Source organism: Labrus bergylta, chromosome 15 (assembly GCF_963930695.1).
Source record: "Labrus bergylta chromosome 15, fLabBer1.1, whole genome shotgun sequence".
Classification (NCBI taxonomy): Eukaryota; Metazoa; Chordata; class Actinopteri; order Labriformes; family Labridae; genus Labrus; species Labrus bergylta.
The window spans coordinates 4,428,359-4,449,034 of NC_089209.1; the positions used below are offsets into that span (position 1 = coordinate 4,428,359).

The following is a 20,676-nucleotide window of genomic DNA, read 5'->3' on the forward strand; positions in this document are numbered from 1 at the left end:
TTCATTTATTATTATTATTATTATTTTAATGATTATTATTATTATTTATTATTTATTATTTATGATTATTATTTTTTATTATTTTTTATTATTATTATTATTATTATTATTATTATTATTATTATTATTATTATTCTATTGTCAGTTTTCAACCCAAAGCTTTCCTTTCATCTCGAAACTTGAAACGAAACTCTCCCCTTTAACTTACAGTACTGAATGAAGTGAACGCCAAATGTTTTATTTGTAAAACGCAAAATTCGGAGCTGATCCCTGACCGTGAAGGCACCACGAGCAGCTCGTTCAGTCAAAGCTCTTTCACTCTGCGTAACATGCACACTTAGTTTAAACATCTTGTAATAATATAAAGTAAGTATTAATACTCCTCAGTTTGAGATGTTGTTATTGATGTTTGTGTTTCAGGATGCAGCAGCTTCGTTGTCACATCGTTACAGGAACATGTGGTAACCAGTAAGGACTTGTTTTGTTACAGACTTTCAGTCGTTGGGAAGTAAAGTCGTTATTTTGTTACGTCAACGTCAATAACAAGTAAAACTGTAACGCTCGAACTACGTTACGTCAGCTTAGCTAGAAAAGTTCCGCCGAACTACATTAAAAAACTTTGTGATTTTGTAGTTTTTATGTCTTTTTTGTACTTTTGAGTTTGTGTCACAACTGTAGAGAAGATTTAATTAAATTATTTGAACCAACTCTTCAATTCGGCTGTAACAGATTTCACAGATTCATTCAATTTAACATCTAAAATCGTAGTTTTTGTGACAGATTGTAGGCTATATTTGAATGTGTGTCAGGACAATCGTCCATGTTTCTATCAAGTATTTTTGACAACTGGTATGTCTGATTGTTTGTACATTTTTATCATTTGATAAAGTTTATCCAAAAAATATTTAAGGCAATTATTCACATCAAGTTTTAAAAGATTTCACAGTAAAAACAAAAATTGTATTCATTTTTAAAATTAAAATCTTTCATTACTGTGGATGTTGTATTAGTTGTCCAACAGCTGACACAGTAATAAACAGAGCTATCATTAAAACTTGCCTCAGTCAGACATGTCATCTCTTTTTAATTCAGGTTTTATTTACCAAATTGGCTTATCTCTGTTATAAAACAAACTATTTAAACAAACCACCTTTAGCTTAGCCTTAGAGAAACAGGCCAGCCTTAATAGATGGAGTAACAGGACTTATTAGCAGTGTAGCTTAATGTAAGTCACATTGCTTGGTGGTGGCGTGTTAGCGTGCAGACTTCATGAATGAAACCTTTTTGCAGACATCACTTTGAGATGTTTTTCTTTTCCCTCCAGGAGGCAGAATGGCAGCACTGTGGAGATCCTACCAGGCTCTGATGGGCAAATACCCCTGGACTGTGCAGATCGTGACCGCTGGTAGGTTTACCTCACATTTCACAGATCACAGGAGATGCAGAGGAAAGTTTCCCAACACTTTAGACACATTTCATTGTTTTCAAATGTAATCATTTCAATCAGAGAATTGAGAGTTTATTTCCCAGTTCAACTCCCTTGTTGGGGAAGATAAAGTGAGAACATGTGATGACAGACACAGGGGGCTTAACTTGACCTTTGCTCCAGCGTACCATCTTTAAATCAACAAAGAGGAAACAGGCCGTTGACCGAGTTACCTTGACTTATTTCGTTTTTTTCAATATGTGCATTATGTGTAGTAGGGCTGCACGATAAATCTCAAGGCATCGTCACGGCAATAGGAGCATCGCAAAAGTCTGAATTTATCAAATTAAAAAACTCAGTATGTTCACATTTGATCTGTTTGATGGAGGTCAATGCATTCAGATGCAGCAGGAGCTAACTATTAGCTACCTTCAGATTAATTGATGCTAGTTTAATGCTTAAAAAATAGACTTTTTTGGCCTTAGGAGGGACATCAGAATCAGTTTTATTAGCCAGGTATGCTCACACACACACACACACACACACACACACACACACACAAGGAATTTGACTTTGTTGAACTGTGCTCTCTATGTACAAAAAGTCAAACATTAAATATGAACTATAAATGCAAAGTAAAAAAAAAACTAATATGTAGAAGACTAATTGAGACAACAGTGCTGTGGTGAGTAGTGCTGAAATTTCATGTTTCATGAAATAAACATGAAAATAGAAAATGTAATTATGACATGTTGACAATTTGATGCTAACACAAATATTGTGTAAACATGAAGAAAAGAAGGTGGACAAAAAAACTGAGTTACAGCCAACATATACTTAACAAAGTACTAAGTAATCAAACAGTGTATGATTTTCTAACAGCATGCAGGCCTAATATGTACATAAAAAACACAAGAACTAAAAACTAAAGCAACAAATGTTGGTCAGGCTGAGAGAGAGAGAGAGAGAGAGACAGAGAGAGAGAGAGAGAGTGAGAGACAGAGAGAGAGAGAGTGAGAGACAGAGACAGAGAGAGAGTGAGAGAGAGAGTGAGAGACAGAGAGAGAGAGAGAGTGAGAGAGAGAGAGTGAGAGACAGAGACAGAGAGAGAGAGTGAGAGACAGAGAGAGAGTGAGTGAGAGAGAGAGAGAGAGAGAGTGAGAGACAGAGAGTGAGAGAGAGAGAGTGAGAGACAGAGACAGAGACAGAGAGAGAGTGAGTGAGAGAGAGAGAGAGAGAGAGAGAGAGAGAGAGAGTGAGAGACAGAGAGAGAGTGAGTGAGAGAGAGAGAGTGAGAGAGGCACAGGAAGCTGTTGTTTTATAGCTTTTGGAGCAATGGGGCCCAGCAGGATATGACTTCTCCATGGCAGCTCACAGAAATAACATGCACATGAGCACAAACATACGTGCACACACAAATCAGGGGCCGTCACACATTCAGTGTAGTACACTTCAATCCCCACTAGATGGAGCCAATTATCAACATTAGTTTGATGACTCGATACAGATCAGGAACAAGAAGATAAACTTTATTAATCCAGCGAGGGGAGATTCTGTTGTACTCTGTTGTTGAGACATGCACACACACACACGCTGAAACACACACACATGCACAAACCTGTGCAACATTTAATTAACTAATGGAGAGATGTCAGAGTGAGGGGGGGCTGCCCACAGCGAGCGCTCCTGAGCTGGTGGTGGTGGGGGGGGGGGGGGGTTGATGACTTGCTCAAGGGCACATTGGCAGTGCTCAGGAAGTGATCTTGCACCTCTCCAGCTACCAGACAAACTTCCAGACTTGGTCCACACCGAGACTTGAACCGCCGACCCTCCGGTTCCAAATCCAAGTCCCTACGAGCTGACTGACAGACAGTTATTTTTTTAGTACTGACTTATTATGTTCAAATAAATGTCAGGAATAAAACTTATACGAGAATGAAACTTAGAACAAATCAAAGCTACTTCCACTTCCCTTTTTTTTTCTCCATCAGATGAAGCTTTATACTTTTATTTCAGCAATTTATATGCTAATGTTTCATTTTCTTGGTAGACGACCTGCGTGGTCGGTTTCACAGAAACACAAATCAATCAGTCAGGATGATTCTGAGAAACCTTTCATGAAATAACATATTGCAAAACCCATTTTTTTCTTCTTTTTGTTATCCTGTAATTTGTGAGATGTGTTTAGGTTCTAACCGTTAAATTAGATTGACCTGAAAACTACGTAAAACAAGAATATCAGCATTCATCCTGATAAGAAATCAGTAAAGCACAATTTACTCTTCAGAAGAGAGTCTACAAAAAAAATAATCCTTAAAGTTCTGGGAACACCTTGTTGAGTCATTCAGAAAAGAAATATGTAGGCCGATCAGCGTTCAGATTTCCTGATTTCCTGGAATGCATCAGAAGTGATCAATCTGACCTCCATTTAACCAACAAACATTCACAAACTTTTTCTCCTTCTCTTGAGGACTGACCTGACCAAACTTTTTGCTTTGTACGACTTTGCATCATGATGTCGTCATTTCAGCAAATTTTCAAGGCAATTAAATCACAAAAAAAAATCCAGTTTTCTTGTTTTTCAGGTTGAAGTTAGTCAGAGTGAAACCTCCGTGTAACTTACTATTTACAGTTAAACTGAGACTCACCAGAAACAGATGAACAGGCGCTCGGTGGATGAACAAACAATGACAGTGTCGCCTCTCAACCGGAAGGTCGAGGGTTCGATCCCCAGCTGAGCAACATGTCCTTGTTGTCCTTGGGCAAGACACTTAACCCTGAATTACTCCCGCTGCTTCGTGGCGGTGTATGAATGGGATTAGTTACCTCTGATGGATCGCTACTACATAGTGATCACTACCATCAGGGTGTGAATGGGTGTGAATGGGTGGGTGTGACATGTGGTGTAAAAGCGCTTTGAGTAGTTGGAAGACTAGAAAAGCGTTATATAAGCTCAAGTCCATTTACCTTTTACTTCTGCTTAAAAATCTGAACACACGTTTGCTTCACAAGTTGCCAGTTGGACTTTAAATAATGCTTCTATATCGTCGTCGGATTAGAGCTGATTGTTTGTGGCGTCGGCTTGTCGTGTGTGTCTGCGTTTGTGACGTTTGGCGTCGGACTTCAGGTTCTGTCATCGCTTTAACCATCGAGGTCTCTGAGTCAAAGTGAAAGAGAGGAAATATTTGTATTTATTGCTTTTGAAAGTAAGGTGACGTTTCCTGTTCAGTGTTCTTGTGTGTGTGCTTATGTGTCAGACTTGTCGCCTTTACCACCTTTATTAGCTCTCCTTTGACATTATAAGTTAAAGGTCACCTCTTCAGATGGATCTATATTACCAACCTGAGCGGTCAGTTTTAAATGTTAACAGTGTGAGTTGACATCATGTTAGTGTTTCAGAGTTTTTAAGAGTCTCTTCATGAGTCAGGACGATAAAAACGACCTCCTTGAGCTCCTAAAGAAAGTGATGTTGACAGCTGTTGGTTTGTTTAGTGCTGTGTACTTTATCACCAACATTATTCTCATGTTTTGACATAACATTATTGAGCTAATGAAGCGGCCAAAGAGCTGGAGTTGAGGTGTAAAAAAGTAGATATTGTACCTAAATTGATCAGGAGGTGAAAGGTTATGTTGCTTCTGGTCTGATTGATTTATAAATTGGATGTTTTTGTTCAGTGATCTCTTAGAGCGGTGTGACTGTCAGCTTGTTGCAGGATCATAAAAATCCATTCTTAAGGTCCTGAAACTGAAACTATTTCAATCATCCATCAACACGTCGAGATGTCTGAAGATGCTTTCCAAAATGTGCCGGTGTAGGCCGAACTATTTGTTATATTATCTACAAAGACCCAACGTTAATCCATCATGAGCACTAAAGCAACATTTAGCAAAGATACATCGGCAGGAAAGAGACAGAAACCTCGAGCAGGACCAGACGCATGATGAAGAGCCGTCTGCTGAAACTGTGCCAGGCTTGGAAAGAGGGATAGAGAGAGACAGAGGGAAACAGAGCAACAACAACAGCAATGAGTGAAATAGATTTGTAATGCCTTTATGTATCTACATACAGAAGATGGGCCCAAAGTTCCTCTGCAGTCCTCCAGCTCATTTCTGTATCATTATGTGGATCAGATCACTTTTTAATAAAGTTGTCATCACAGCTTTGCAGCCATATCGATTCTGTAACATCTGCATCCATGCACGTATTTGCAAGGAGCACATAGCACATATAGCCGTATCGATTTTTTGACCACAACCCTAGAGGTGCAGGTTCGAATCCACTCTCCACCCACTCTCTCTCTCTCTCTCCCTGATTTCTGACTCTCTCTACTCTCTGATCTCTGCAATAAAGGACTCAAAAGTCCAAAAATAAATCCTACAAAAGAAAGAAAGAAAGAAAGCATCATGATCATCATCAATTAAAAACTACAACATCCCTGGTTGCAATGCATTGTGGGTAATTAAATCAGTCAGATCTGCCCCCTGTATAGACTTGTTGATGAGTTGTGGGTTAGGACATCCCTCAGCTCTCAACGTCTTCCCTGCACACTCTGACATTTTTGATTCATCCAGAACTCTTTCAGATATTTTTTTGTGAAACCTCACATCTCATGATCAACAGTTTTTTCTTCTCTTGGCTGCTTGTTTTTTTTTTTAATCTCTAAAACAATGTAAACATAAATGTCTCTTGCAGCTGCAGTAGAAATCTATCTCTGCCACACTTGTACAGTCATCCCCCACAGGAACAATCTCACCTGCATCACCGCGCTCTCAGTGTCTGTCTACTGTTGGTCCTTCAGGCTCTTTAGTGGGCGTCGGTGATGTCATCTCCCAGCAGCTGATCGAGAGGAGAGGATTGGCTCATCACAACGTGCGGCGGACAGCCAAGATGATGAGTATCGGCTTCTTCTTTGTGGTAAGAAGTGTCGTCTTGTCTTATGTATGCTACAGCTAAATATAAACGCTAAATGGACTTGAGCTTGTTTATTTCTTTTCTAGTCTTCTGACTACTCAAAGTGCTTTTCCACTGCAGGTCACACCTACACATTCACACACTGATGGTAGAGGCTGCTGAGTAAAGTGTAAAAGCATCAGTATTAACTCATCCCATTCATACACATTCATACGACACTGATAAATCAGAGGGAGCAACTTGGGGTTAAGTGTCTCGCAAAAGGACACATCGACAGGAGCTGGGGATCAAACCCGAACTCTCCGGTTGAGAGACGAGATGAGTTTTTCACTCTATAAAATGGTTCAAATTCCTGCTTAAGGGATTTATTAAGACCGTCGCTTTTATCCAATCAAAAGTCCCAAATGAAAAGTCACATTGTTCTTTCATAAATGACAAAGAAAAGGAAGAAAAGTCCGATTGAAAAAGGTGGAATCAGCAAATGTTTGACATTTTGATTGAAAAATGACTGAGACGATGACTCAAATAAGTTACTGATCGTTGCAGCTCCCGACTCCTGTCAAGAAAAAGAGACAGAAATAGGAGTGTGGCAAGTTTTGAGCTCATTTGATGAATTTTATTCCTAAAAGTTACCAACATGTAACATACTTACACAGAGAACAAGATGGAAAAAAATAGGAAGAAAGATAACCGTTTTCACATCTGCACTCCTGGAAATGTTCAGGAGAACTGACCCTGAACTGGTCACACACGCACCTCACAGCAGGTGAATATCTCTGTCAGACGGGAGGGCCTGTTGAAGTGTTGGACAAAGAAACAGAGTCCGCTGTACGATGCTATAATGAAAATATTTACCTTTATATCAATGCTACGTGTAGCTACACTTTAGTGTTTAGTGACCATCTTGTTTTTGTTATACTGTTTATCTTTTCCACATGTTTGATGACTGCAATTCAGGGATAAATGCAATAAATGTGTTTATCTATCTATCTCTAAAGATCAAACATAGATCTAAGAAATATATCAGCCAATATATCTGTATCTGATTTTTTTTCTCTCCACAATATCTTTATCGGTATCGGCACTAAAAACCCCGTATCGGTCAGTCCTAGTTTGATTCAAATAAAAGTTTAATTCAAGCATCAAAAGCTTCATATTGTTAGTTATTTTAGTTTCTGTTCAATGCATGATCCACTGATGTGATGCTGATGCTCCTCCATGTTGCATATTGTTCCTGTATGTGAAGTTGTGTGACAGCAGGATAAAGTGGCACATTTCTTTCGATGACGTCATCACCACGTCGATAAGAGTTTATTTATATTTTCCTTAATCGTCTTACGTCCATCCAATCGGCTGCCTAGTGGTTTTAGATCACAGAAGAAGATCTCTGCCAGTTTTTTATTTATAGACGCTCCTTTATGCAGGATTCATGTCACACAGAGACATGTTTGCTCATTCATGTAGAAAAACACGACTCATACATCATGTAGTGTTTGTCCTCTCATCAATTATAGACTCATAGATAATATGTTTATGTATAATTTAAGATGATCTGCTGTTAACATGCAGACAGAAACCTCTGCATCACAGTTTGACTTTTTTATGAAGCTGCATAAAGAATGGTGTTTACATGTTTGGATTTCCTCTTGTTTGTGTCATCAAAGGGTCCGGTTATCGGAAGCTGGTACAAAGTTTTGGACCGCCTCGTGGTCGGAGGGACTAAAAGTGCTGCCATGAAGAAAATGCTCGTTGACCAGGTGAGAGCAGCTCAGAAGAACCTGAAACAGTCTCCATCTCTTCTTCTCCTACCTTTTTAGTTGTTTTTATTTTTCGGGTGAAAGACAAGCCAAAGTTGTTTTTTTTTTAAGTTTAATACAAACAGCGTGTGGGTGTTTCCGTCCTCCACTCAGGCTCATTATTTGTGGCTAAAAGGGCGGATGAGTCCCGACCACAAAGAGACAATTTGCTCACATCAGGGTGACGGACAGAAAAGATGTCACAGTTATTCAAGAGCTGAGATTTCAGGCTGTTTACTGTAACCCCCTCCTCTTGTCTGTGTTTAACTGAGGGCACAAAAGACGCTCCAGAGGGGTAACCCTTCTTCTCTATGTGTGATTATTTCATCTGTTGCATGCTGATTTAGTTAACAGGAAACATGATCTAAAAGGAAGATAAGGGGACTTAAAATGTTAAAGACACAAACGACTCTGAAGCCAGAGTTTGCTTCATTAGCTGATAACTCCTGGGTCTGTGAAATGTCTAAAAATAAAGTCTTTGTTTGTGTCCGAGCGACAGACCAAACGGCAAAGCAAATTTGTGACGCTGTAAGCAGTGGATGTGTAACACTTCTGCTCAAGCGGCAACCTCCGGTGTTGAAAAAGCTTAAGTGCAAAATCCTGCAGTTCATCGAGTGTCCACTTGAGGCCGGCACACAGGACGTCACACACACACCTAATTCAAACTGGCCTGTTTTTACAGCAGACATTAACATGTTAACAGTCTGGTACAAAAAATTAAATTGTTCTGAATAGTTTTTGTCATCACCAAGATGATAGTTGACAACCCAGAAAAAAATGTGTTCATCCTAAACAAGGTGTTTTTGTAAACCAGTGGATTCAATGTCTTTTACAAAGGTGACTTTAAACTTGAAGTCATCAAAAGCTAAATTATTATTTTTTCACTTTGGCTTAATTCTCCATCAGAAAAAGTCAGATCCAGATAAAGCCGCAGTTTTCTCCCGGTCACGCCGCCCTCTGGTGTTTGATTGGATCAAACTCCTGCAGAGCAAGACGTCAAAAGCTTTCAGTCCTCTTACACTGAAATATTTATCGAAGCAAAGGGTCCACTCCTCCGCTTGAACGGCTCTGTGTCCACACTGCACGCTGCTCCGTCTGCCTCGCTGATAACCGAGGGGGCCATTTGGTGAATTGAAAGATAAAATGCTGCAGCAGCTTCTCACGACGTCAGACCTGAATAACAGAGGAAGTCGTTTATGTAAGTTTCATACGTGAGGAGAGGTTTCACTGTAAACAAATAAAACTGATATCAGGGTCTTTTGAAGGGATGAACTGTATGTGCAGTGTTTATAAAGAAGCTTACAGAAAGTCATATGTCCACTTAATATGCATCAAATATGATCTTTAGAGTTGCTTAAGATCATTTTTATCTTCCAAATGCTTTTTTTCCCCATGCTCAAATCAGACATTTATTGCACGGTGTACATAACCACGCTGCAAGGTCACAATCATTGGCAGAGAGTTAAGACATCAGAAAAAAGAAACCTCTTAAAATAACTTTTTCAAGTGAAGCTTCACTGATACCGACAGCTCCTCCAGCCTCATAGTCAAATCAGTGAGATCCTTAAAGACTCTTAATATTGTCCTGACATCATGTAGACTTATATAGACCATTGACTGACTTGAACATATTCCACAGAAGCTATAAGACCACAGACTGTGAATAAACATTTGAAGTCTGAGTGACGTCACCAGTGGTGTAGTGCAGGGTAAACGCAGGTATGTGGAGCGTACCCACCTATTTCTGAGTCTCCTCTAAATCACACCAGTAATTGATTGACAATATTCAGTAGGATGCTGCAATATTTTTCCTAGGATGGTGAAGGGATCAACCTCCCTACTCTGTATCTATTTGACTAGTACACACTGAGTATGTCACTGTTTATAACAGAGACAGGGACACTTAAAAATACAAAGGCAGGAAAAAATTAAGAGAACAGTATACCCACTTCTTTACACACCACTAAACCACTGGACATCACCCATTGGTTACTGAAGGGGGCTTTGGAAGCACATTGTGAAAAGACTGACTCAACCTAACTTTCAGTCGACCTAACAAAAGGGACGAGCCGCAGCAGAGGCGGGCCTTAAGCCTCCTGACAAACAGCTTCAAAACGTCAGCCCATTCGTCGATAACGCTCATCCTTCATAAAATCCAATTGGAGGAGTTCAAGATCACTCCCCGAACAGTGTGTGCCGATCGAGACATGAGCTAATTTGACCAATACTGTTTTTTGAACAGGGCTGTAAACATGGTCAATTCTGCTGTAAAAACAAACTTGTTGTGTCTGATTCTCCCGGTGCTTCAGCAGCCAGCCTCAAGCGGACGCTCCACAAAATGCAGGATTTTGCACTTCCGCATCGGCTTCATCTTTCAACACTGGAGGTTCCTGCTTGTATAAGAAACAAACATTGCATGAGGCTTTATTCTCTAGCAAAGGCTGCTAGAGACATGTGTTGATGTCGACTGTTTGGCGAGCCAGCCAGGACACCATCTCAGTGTAGCCTCAATGTGAGATTAAGCTTCTGAAACAAAATGACTTTAGATTTTATAATATTTATTATTCACCACTTACAACCCCTCTCAAAGGTTCATATCACAATCTGAGCAGTGATTTCAGTCACCATCTGCGATGAGGGTTTACCGTACAAAGTGGGATTAAAGCAAGTTAGCGAAGATTTAGCTATCATAAATGTTGTGTATGTGTTTTAAAATGCATTTTATTTATATCTCTACTTTCATAAAAACAACTTTCACGTATGAAATAAATGTTCCCCTCTGTGTTTGTAGTTGTTTTTCGCTCCGTGTTTCCTGGGAGCTTTTCTCGGGCTCTCCGGCGCTCTGAACGGACTGACGGTGGAGGACAACGTCAGCAAACTCAAGCGGGTGAGTCAGCTTTATTTCTATTCCACCTCACTTTGGACGTTTTCACACACGCTCTCCTGAAGATTTATCAAGTTGCCTGCACACCAACCCTCAGTGGGAACAACTTCCTGTTGGACTGAAAGGGAGGGGGGGTCTCAGGAGGGCCAGACAGGAAAAAGATGCTGGAGGAATCCAAGATGGCGGATAAAGTCAGTTTGACAGTTTATTCCTTTGTGTGAATGCTACCTTTAAGTGGACATATTCATAGTATCAACAAACAAGTGGAAAAGAACTATAAAAGCAGAAAAGAGAATGAAGCTGATTTATTAAATGCACAAACATCAAAGCAGTGGAAGCATATAAACATCATCACCCCTGTGCGCTCGCCCACAAGGAATATTCCTGAAATGTTCTCACTGTGTCGACACCCCGATTTCATGCTCAGCTGACTAGAAAAAGTCCAGGTAAAGTCAGGGTGAAAATGTGTCTGTTTTTTGTTCACACATGCAGCTCAAAACAGAAATGACGGATTTTTTTTAGCTGTTTTGTGCATGTGTGAAAACAGCATTTGTACAGTATATTTTTAGCTTTTTATACTCTCAGCCAGGTTTTATGTGGGATCTTTCTTTCTCAGATCCAGTTTACTGTCACTTGGGATTGAAATGCTGTCTCCTCAAATTAAGCAGACCCAAGAAAACAGCGATACGTACGTACATGAAAAGAGAAGAAGATCCATGACAGGGTCTAAATGCAGGACGCTCACTTGTCGAGTACGTTTGTCAGTGTGTGATGATAGTACTTTCTGCCTTAGTTAAGGATCTAAATATGTCTTCCACATCTGCAAATAGTCCGGGTGCCGTCGGTCAGTTGAGCCAGAAAAACTCTCTTAAACTCGGTGTTAAATTTGTCCCCACTTGAAGTAAAGATGAAGTGTTTGACCTCATCTGCCCTCGGCTCATTTTTCATTCATGAAAGTAAGAAGACGGAGAGGAGGATTATGTTCTGCTACAGCCGGACGGATATGAGTTTGAGGAGTGAAATAAGATATATAACACTTGAACTAAGACCAGTAACTTTAAAAAACATTATGATGTGCTGTATTTGATATGTGAAAGATGGAGGGGTCCCTTTGTGCATTTTGCAGTTTTCAGAAGAAGTAAGTACAAAGCGTGTGATTTCTTCAGCATCAGTGTGACTTTCTTAGGCTTGAAAAACAATTCTGAGTCATTTTAGATATGAAGTTTGTCCAGGACTCTTCTGACCTCTGATTGGTCGTGACTTGTGATTGATATTTACACTGCAGATTCCATACAAACTGGCAACAGATCAGGGTTTTTTTCTTTTCCTGAATGAACACACTGAGGTAAACGAGAGGAAGTTTGTTTTCATGTAGGTACAGTATCTGACCTCCAACAGTCACCTCTCGTATTATTAGAAACTATTTCCTGTGATGGAGGAAGAGACGAGAGAGGAGAGGGGGGGAGGGGCTGTGGAAATAGCTGGAGTGACTCATACCTTCATATATAGGCGTGTGTGTGTTTGTGTGTGTGTATGTGTGTGTGTATGTGTGTGTATTTGTATGCCCAGTCTGAGCTGTCATCTTGTGCCAGCTGCTCAAACGTCGGTCGCCGCCTTGCTTACCCAACGTGCCGCTGGTCACCATCAATTATTTACAAACGGCGCCGCGCAGAGCTGAAAGGCCAACCTGGTAAATGTCAGAAAGGACAGAAAATAAATGACAAATGTGCTCATTACAACGAGGCCTGGCACCCGGGAAATGTGAGAGGAAAATTAATCGAGCTGCACGCCGGTCCAATCAAGACTTTGCCCTTCTTGTTCGGCTGTTACTCACCTGTCTGCTGTTTTTACCTGTGGAGCAACAAAAACCTCAACTATGCCTGAAAACACTCGTAATAATTATTTTAATTTTAACATGTCAGCACACATGAGTCATTAGCTTAAATATATATGTTAAGGGCTCAATTTGTTCAAATCAGATTGGACTAAATCCTGAAAATGGGTTTGATCCAACCCCATCAAATCAGAGAAAAAAAACAATGAAAAAATTGTGTTAAAAAAAGGATCCAAAATCCAGTCTTCTTTTTTTTTCTTCTTTTTTTTTCTTAAATTCCAAAGTTTCCAGTTTGTTTTGCTTCTTGATAATGATTTTGATTATTTGATCCTGATAGTGGTTGACCAGTTAATCAAGTTTCACTTTCAATTTTTTCATCCAGATTAAACCTTTTGAACTAGTGGGTCATGGTGTCCAATGGTGGCAGCAGTAGCTCAGTCTGTTGAGACTTGAGTTGGGAACCCAAGAGTCACTGGTTCAAGTTGGATCCAGTATGGATATTGGGGCTGGTTGCTCTCCAGGTGCACTTGAGCAAGGTACTGAACCCCCAGCTGCTCAGAGTGCCCACCTTTGTGCAGCCCCTCACTCTGACTTGTTTCCATTAGTGCATGTCTGTGTTTCCGGTCTGAAGCTGATTCTCCTCTCAGGGATTTATATAGTATGTCTTCATCGTAGACCGTTAAAGAAAAGTCGTACAGTGATGTCAGCGTCCTGCTTAAGTCCCATAAAGTAAATGAAGAATTTTTAAACATTTGTAGATTGTGGTGAGATAGCCATTCAAAAATATCTAAAACTTTATCAAACTAAACTTTTTCTTTGTCGGGGCACCGCTGGCCTAGAAGGTAGTTTGCATGCCCCATGTACGGAGGCTGTAGTCCTAAAAGCGGGCGTTCTAATCGGGCCTACAGCTCCTTACCTGTCTCTTAAATTAAGGCATTAAGCCCAAAAAAAGCCCTTTTGTTGAGTTTAAATATCAATTATTCAGAATCATTCAGTTTCACAAATATGTTGTCATAACTTGGGTCATTAGCTGTTAGCATGAGAGGCATGAAGCTGAAGATAAACTGTTAAAAGAAGGCTGTGGGAGCAGAGACTGGGCCTTCAGAGTGTGGGAGGAAATATTTTCCCGTGTTTCTGACACAGCGTCAGCGCTCGGCGTAATTTCACCTCAGGTGGCGAAGAAGCTTGTTTGGCCTTAATTAGAAAACCGTTTCACCTTAAAAAAAAAAAAGGTTCTAACTGGAACATTGGCTTGTTTTTTTTATGTCGGGACATGTTGAGGTGACCTTTAAGTGGATGTCAAAGGGAAGTTTTTGTGTGGTCAGATTGTGTTTGAAAGAGCAATAAGACACACACACATTTTGTATTTACTGAGGAGTCATAAAGTCTGTATCTACCAACCTCTTCTTTCTTTTTAAGGAAAAGCTCAGATACTTTGTTATTTCAAAGGCGTGTTGATTGAAAGTCAACAAGTGAAAGGACATTCACTGAACAGGGAAATACCCCCCCCACCCCCCCACCCCCCTAAAAAGAACCATTATTCAAGTCACAAAACATTCAAATATTAAACAAGACACACACAACACACAACCACAGCTGCTCTCAAAAGGTATGCTCTGAATAAAGGGGAAGGTTAACATTAAATAAAAACAGATAAAAACAGCCCTTCCTCATGACTAAACAAGTAAGCCGAGTTTCATCAAAGAAGTAGGTTAATGGGGCACCGGTGTCCTAGTGGTTAGTTTTCAGGCCCCATCAACAGAGGCTGTAGTCCTCAGAGTGTGCCGCCGGGGTTCAAATCCGACTATATTTATCCCCTGTCCTGTCTCCGGATGTACAGAGACTGTTCTGCTAAAGGGTTACTGTTGGGAAAGTCATAGGATAGAAGTGCAGCACCCAAAAGGGGCGGTCAAAGAGACTGAAGAGCTAGCATGGACCTCCATTGTTACCAAGGCAGGACACAAGGGTCAAAGATGAAAATGCATCATACAGCAAATATTAGCTCCCTAGTAATAGTCCAGGAAATTAGGCATAGCCATGCTACCAGCCTGCTTAGGTGGTTGAAGAAAAGCTTTATGTAATTGAGGATGCTTGCCGAACCAAAAGTAGGAAGAATGATTAAAGAATTACTTTCCAAAAGACTTTGGGATTAGAATTAGGAGACAGTGGAAAAGATACAGGAATTTTCTAAGAAGTGTCTTTTTAATTTAATTTATTCAACCAATGAGAGACAGGGATAGAGGGGGCCATTTGGACAAAGCCTGTGTAGCCTGATCAAATAGACTCAGGAAATTGTATTTTAACAGATGTCTCAAATCTCTTGTGACACGAATTCAAAGATAGTAGAAATGGTCTGTCACGATCTTAAATGGTAGATTGGTGTAGTTGAGTCTAAGGGCTTCCTTGTTAATTGGAAAGAGTTCACTTTTATTAAGTTAATTTTATATCCTGAAAACTGCATGAAAAGTGTAAATAAGGTGAGGGCTTCTGGTAGGGACTATGCTGATTTGGAAACATAAAGGAGTTACTCGTCTGCATAAAGAGATACCTCATGCTAATCTCCTCTTCTGTGTATTTCCCCGCTTATCGCAAGTGGCTCTATGGCAACAGCAAAAAGATGTGGGCTCAGAGGGCAATCCTCAGGTTAGGCGTCCAAGTTAACAAAGATGACTTGAAGTCCAGGGCTAGTGCTGCTCACTGCTTTTGAAGCAGGTCTGATGTACGAGCTGCTGTTCAGATAGCGTCACTTTTAGCACTAGCCGCAGATTATGGGAAGTCCTTAAATACCAGATAGAAGTTAAATCACCTGAAGCTAGATTATGCTTAAGGATGCTTTTAATGTGTTTCACTGAACTCATTTTTTTATTCACTAATAACTTCTTGTTATAAATATTCAGCACTACAGAAATACACATGCAAACTTCCCTTGTCTTTCTCCAAAGTGACTGGAAAATCTTGTATCTCCAGGGGGTTGATAGAGGTGTCCGTCATTACTGATTACTCAACTATTATTTGGCCAGCCGCAGATATTTTTGGCTTTAAAACTTCCCTCCATCCTGCATTGTTTTGGAAAGAAACTCTCCACCAACTGGAGTTTGAACACATCATCATTTCTCACTTCATCTCCCACTGGGAGTTCAAACTGTTACGTGGTGGGAAATGTTGGTGGGATGAACCTGATACCTGAGTAGGAAGTCCAAAAAAACTGAAAGTTTGAAACTAACTTGTGCCCAAAAATGTTTTTATAGTTCTAAAAAAAAGGTAATTTCAGTCTCTATTCAGAGACAGGTTGTGTTGCTTTTATCCTCCAAGGCACCATAAATCACAGCGTTCCCAATTTAACGGTTTACTTTCAACTTGATGTGCCACAAACAGATTTCTTACAGCTTAGACGTACAGTTATTCAACCCTCAGAAGAGAACCATTTGTAGCTTCAGCTTCACACTAGGGTTGTCATGATAGCAGAATTTTAAACTTTGACACAATAATAGTATAAATCAAACTCTTTTTGTTACCAACAACAAATATAGAAGTTTTAGGCACCGAATATTAAGTTATTTCTTGTTTTTTATTACCAAAACATACAAACAAACCCCTGCAAACTGTCTCAATTGTTTGAATTTATTGACATCTGTAGTGTTTTTAAAGCTTTGCCACTTTTTGATAATATCGATTATTGAAGTAAGAAATGGTTAGGGTTGGGTTGGGGCTTTTTGTGCCTTTTATTGGAGAGACAACAAGAGAGAGAGAGAATCAGGAAAGTCATGCGGGAAAGGAGCCACAGACAAAGGACTCGATGGGTTTATTTCACATTTTGTGGGTCGGTAGACACTTACTGAAAACAACTGAAGAACAAAAGCTGGCGCTCAGAAACAACCACTAGGTGGATACGAGGCCTTTCTGAAGTTTCTCTGGAGAAAGTTCTCCTCCTCATCTCGGTGTTCATGTGATCTGAATCCAGTGGATCTTTGTGACTGTTCACACTTCATCGTCTTCTTCAGTTCCAGTCCTCCAAGACACATTTAAAAAGCAGCTGTAAACAGAGTCACAACAAAGTAGATCTTATATTCATTAAACTACTTCACCTGAAATAACTTTTTGAATCTTTGTTCACAGGACTACACAGATGCACTGATCTCCAATTACTATGTAAGTTTGTCCTGTATGCTTTACCATTTTCTCAACAAGTTCTTACATATTGTTGCTTTTAACCACTAAATGATGACCCAGTGTGATATTATCTGTCACCACTTGATGTACTCTTATATTAATGTTAATTATTGTTTGTTATACTCAGTCTATGAGCCTGTGATTCATATGTTATATGATGTTAATTGGCTGTAAAACAACGTTTCCCCTTGGGGACAATAAAACTGAAGTTAAAGTTGAAGCTGTTTTTGTTTCAGTTATGGCCGCCCGTCCAGATCGCAAATTTCTACTTCATTCCCCTGCACCACAGGTAATCCTTTTTTACAGACAGATAATCATCAGCTTTGATCACATGTAAAGGTTTCGTAAAGTGGACTTAAAGATAATCTGGAGGACTTGTAGCCTAGTGGTTATGTCATGTGCCCCTATGTAAAGAGGCTGAAGTCCTCGTCACAGCGGCCATGGGTTTGAATCCGACCTCGGCCCTTTGCTGCATGTCATCCCCCGCTCTCTCTTCCCAACATTTCCTGTCTCACTTCAGCTGTCCTCTCTAATAAGGCAAAAAAGTCCAGAAAATATCTTTAAGACAAGACAGAATCTGTAAATCTGTATTTTTATATCTGTTAAAATCTTTAAAAAAAAGATTTTGGGGACAGACATGTGGGGAGGGGGAGCGGGGGTTAAAGTGCATGCTTGATTTTAAGGCAGACTTGCACAAAAGAAAAAAAAACAGTGCAATTTTCTTTTATTTGTAAATGTCATAAGAGTCATGATTGTAAAAAAGAACCTGTCAGACACTGTTCAGGACACACTCCCTCCCGCTGCAGGCTGGCCGTGGTCCAGGTTGTTGCTGTTGGTTGGAACTCCTACCTGACCTGGAAGGCCAATAAGATGTGAGGGACGCTCACAGGTCCAGCCTGTGCCGATGATGATGATGATGATGATTTTACACTCATTTGAAGTGAGTGTTGGGCATGGGCCGCTCTAGTCTAACTCACTTTAGGCTACTAAGTCTCTTGATATTTCAAACGTGTAAAACTGTGACTGAGTCACTCGTAAAGGTCGGGAGAAAGTGCTTGTCTACGCCGAGTGACAAATTCACACTTGAAAGTCAAACTTGCATTTGCAGAAAATGTCTGTGACAGTTTGTTATTTATGGAAATGGGATTTAGAGACAGAGTCCCGCTGTAGCCACACAGACGCAAAAACACACGCTCATATGTGAACACCTCCATGTTGTAATCCATGTTGTGTAAAGTGTAATATTTGTGTTATAGGAGGTCATTGTAAGAATGAAGGACACATTTACCTCAGCTTCTATATATGTTGTAATCATTTATGTTAACCTCTTTTTGTTCATTCCTCTTTACCTGCACAGTTATCTTACTATTTTCATTTTCTAACAACCCTCAGGAAAGATTTGTAGAGTTATATATTTACACAAAGGGAGACATAAGAGAGCCACAATCCTTCATCAAGCATTACCAGGCATTATAGGTTAAAGGACGCAATGCATTCTGGTCTATCGAGGCTAATGCACGGCTAGGGAAAGATTTGCTTGACGACTCTGAAAGGGTGACAAGAAAATATGGGAATCGTTTGTTTTTGGAAAAACATTTGTTAAAGAGTTCACAGGTCAAATATTAAGCTAAAGCCAGCGGGTGATTTGCTTAGCTTAGCTTAGTTTAGTTTAGCATAAAGAATGGAAACAAGTCTAATCAGCTCGCATGCCTCCATCTGAAGGGAGGAAAATCCCTCCTAAGTTTAATCTTTAGTGTAGTTTTTCTTGGTTATTATTCATGTAATCTCCTCGGTGACAAAAGGACAGCTTGAGGATTTAATGGGAGTTATGGGTTGGAATATTTTAGCCTGTTAGCCAATCTGACTTCCTGCAACAGCACCATATCGTATTTCACATTTGTACTTACTCTTACGCATCTGCAACTGGTCTAATACTGGTGTCCCAGTGTGGGAGTCGTCATTTCACAGCGTATCTCTCGGACGTTAAAACATCAGCACGTCTTCCCAACATTTAGCATCTGATATAACCCCTGATGGTAGATCAGGGGCGGAAAGCCTCGATGTGTTACACATCGTACTTGAGACGTAACAGAGGCACAAGTATCCTGCCTTGAACATTATGATGTAAAAAAGGTGCCTGGACTTCTTTGGATCTAAGGTAGTGATGCATACAGACGGCTGTTTCCATTTGTTTCTGGTCTTTGTCTTGAGCTAAACAAAGTGGCCCATTGTGGTATCACCTAATTCTCAACAACCAATCAATGGCATTTTCCAAAGTGTTGAATTACGCCCTTTAAGCGGTCAGTGTCCTTTAATCAGTTCCTTTAAAAAATGTGTTGTAGTCTCTGGAAATTCACCCCTGAACAAAATAAAAGTAAAATAAATATTTTGCTGCATGGACAATCATGATAAAAATGTTTCATTTTCCTTTATTTTTCAATGTAATACTCAAATGTGAATCTTTTTTTATTAACAACAGCTGTCTCTGGTGTGTAAGTGAATAAAGTTTCACACCAGGTGATGTCAGTGGTGTGTTTGACCTCAAACTTTTGTGTCCTGCTCGTTCTCTCTGGCCGGGTGGGGGGGTGGGTGGGGGGGGGGGGGGGTTTGTTTGGAGGGAGATGTGGAGGCTGCTGAGCTGGGATGTCAACCAAATAACTGCACACATTTGTTTCCCACACAAACACACTTGGCTGATGTGAGAGAAAAGCAAGCGGAAACGGTCTGATGCAACTACTGAAAATCTTCCAAATAGCCTCTTTACCCCCCGAGGGAAACGAGCCTCTCCCCGGAAAAAAAAACTGGAATGATCTCAAACCTGGGAAATTAAAACGATGATACATCACACAGGCTTGTTAACTCTCCGACCTGAACATGAGGCTCACATCTCTTTTAAAACTGATTCATAAGGGTTATATTGTTTTACTAACACCAGAAATGTGTTTGATTAGAAATTGCAAATATGAAAGCTAATGATTTACAAATTGAGCCATTTGAAACAAGCTTTGAATTTGTAAATCCAAGCATGAAGGAACATAAACAAAAGTCTTCAAAACTTCATTAATGCCCTGATAAGATTAGATGAGATATTCTTTTTGTCCCCGAGGCAATAGTGCAAAATAAAGTCACCAATTAAAATTTGGTGTGTCATGAAAACCACTAACTATATCAATATGGACAACACATTTACGTCTCCTTTCACTGGGCAAAAATGAAGCCAAAATACCCGGATGACAGGCACTGAGGTAACACATTTTTTTGTTGCTTTGAAGGTTTTAGCTAGTTAGTTAGTTGATACTGAATCCTATATATGACCTACAAAAGGAAACGAGACCATTATTGACAAGGTTGATTATTTCTATAAATTTGTTTTTAAATACCTGCTGCCGCCGTGTAAGTGTCAGACAAAGTGAATTAAAAAAACAAACTACTGAAACTGAGTGATTCATTTAATGGTAAAAAAGAAAGCAGGAGAAAGAAAAATGTTTTACACATGTACAGGACAAGAGCAGCTGATACCACTTTGTCCACAGGGGGGCGCCAGAATCACCACAAATGGAAAGTGCATCACAGGAGCTTTAAGGAGCACCATGCCTCTCTAGAAAATGTGACCCACATGAAGTGGTTACCAGTATTAAGTTGATATATAAAGAT

General features: G+C 40.0%; 1 protein-coding gene across 1 annotated transcript; it reads left to right on the forward strand.

Moving 5' to 3' along the window:
• The first annotated feature begins 261 nt into the window (after nt 1–261).
• On the forward strand, nt 262–19,568 carry mpv17 (mitochondrial inner membrane protein MPV17). Its single transcript, XM_020655269.3, has 8 exons — nt 262–366; nt 1,325–1,405; nt 6,226–6,341; nt 8,003–8,095; nt 10,926–11,021; nt 16,969–17,001; nt 17,259–17,311; nt 17,829–19,568. Exons 2-8 carry the CDS (start codon nt 1,333–1,335, stop codon nt 17,896–17,898), a joined length of 534 nt encoding a protein of 177 aa, XP_020510925.1. The 5' UTR covers nt 262–366; nt 1,325–1,332; the 3' UTR covers nt 17,899–19,568.
• Nucleotides 19,569–20,676: the final 1,108 nt, after the last annotated feature.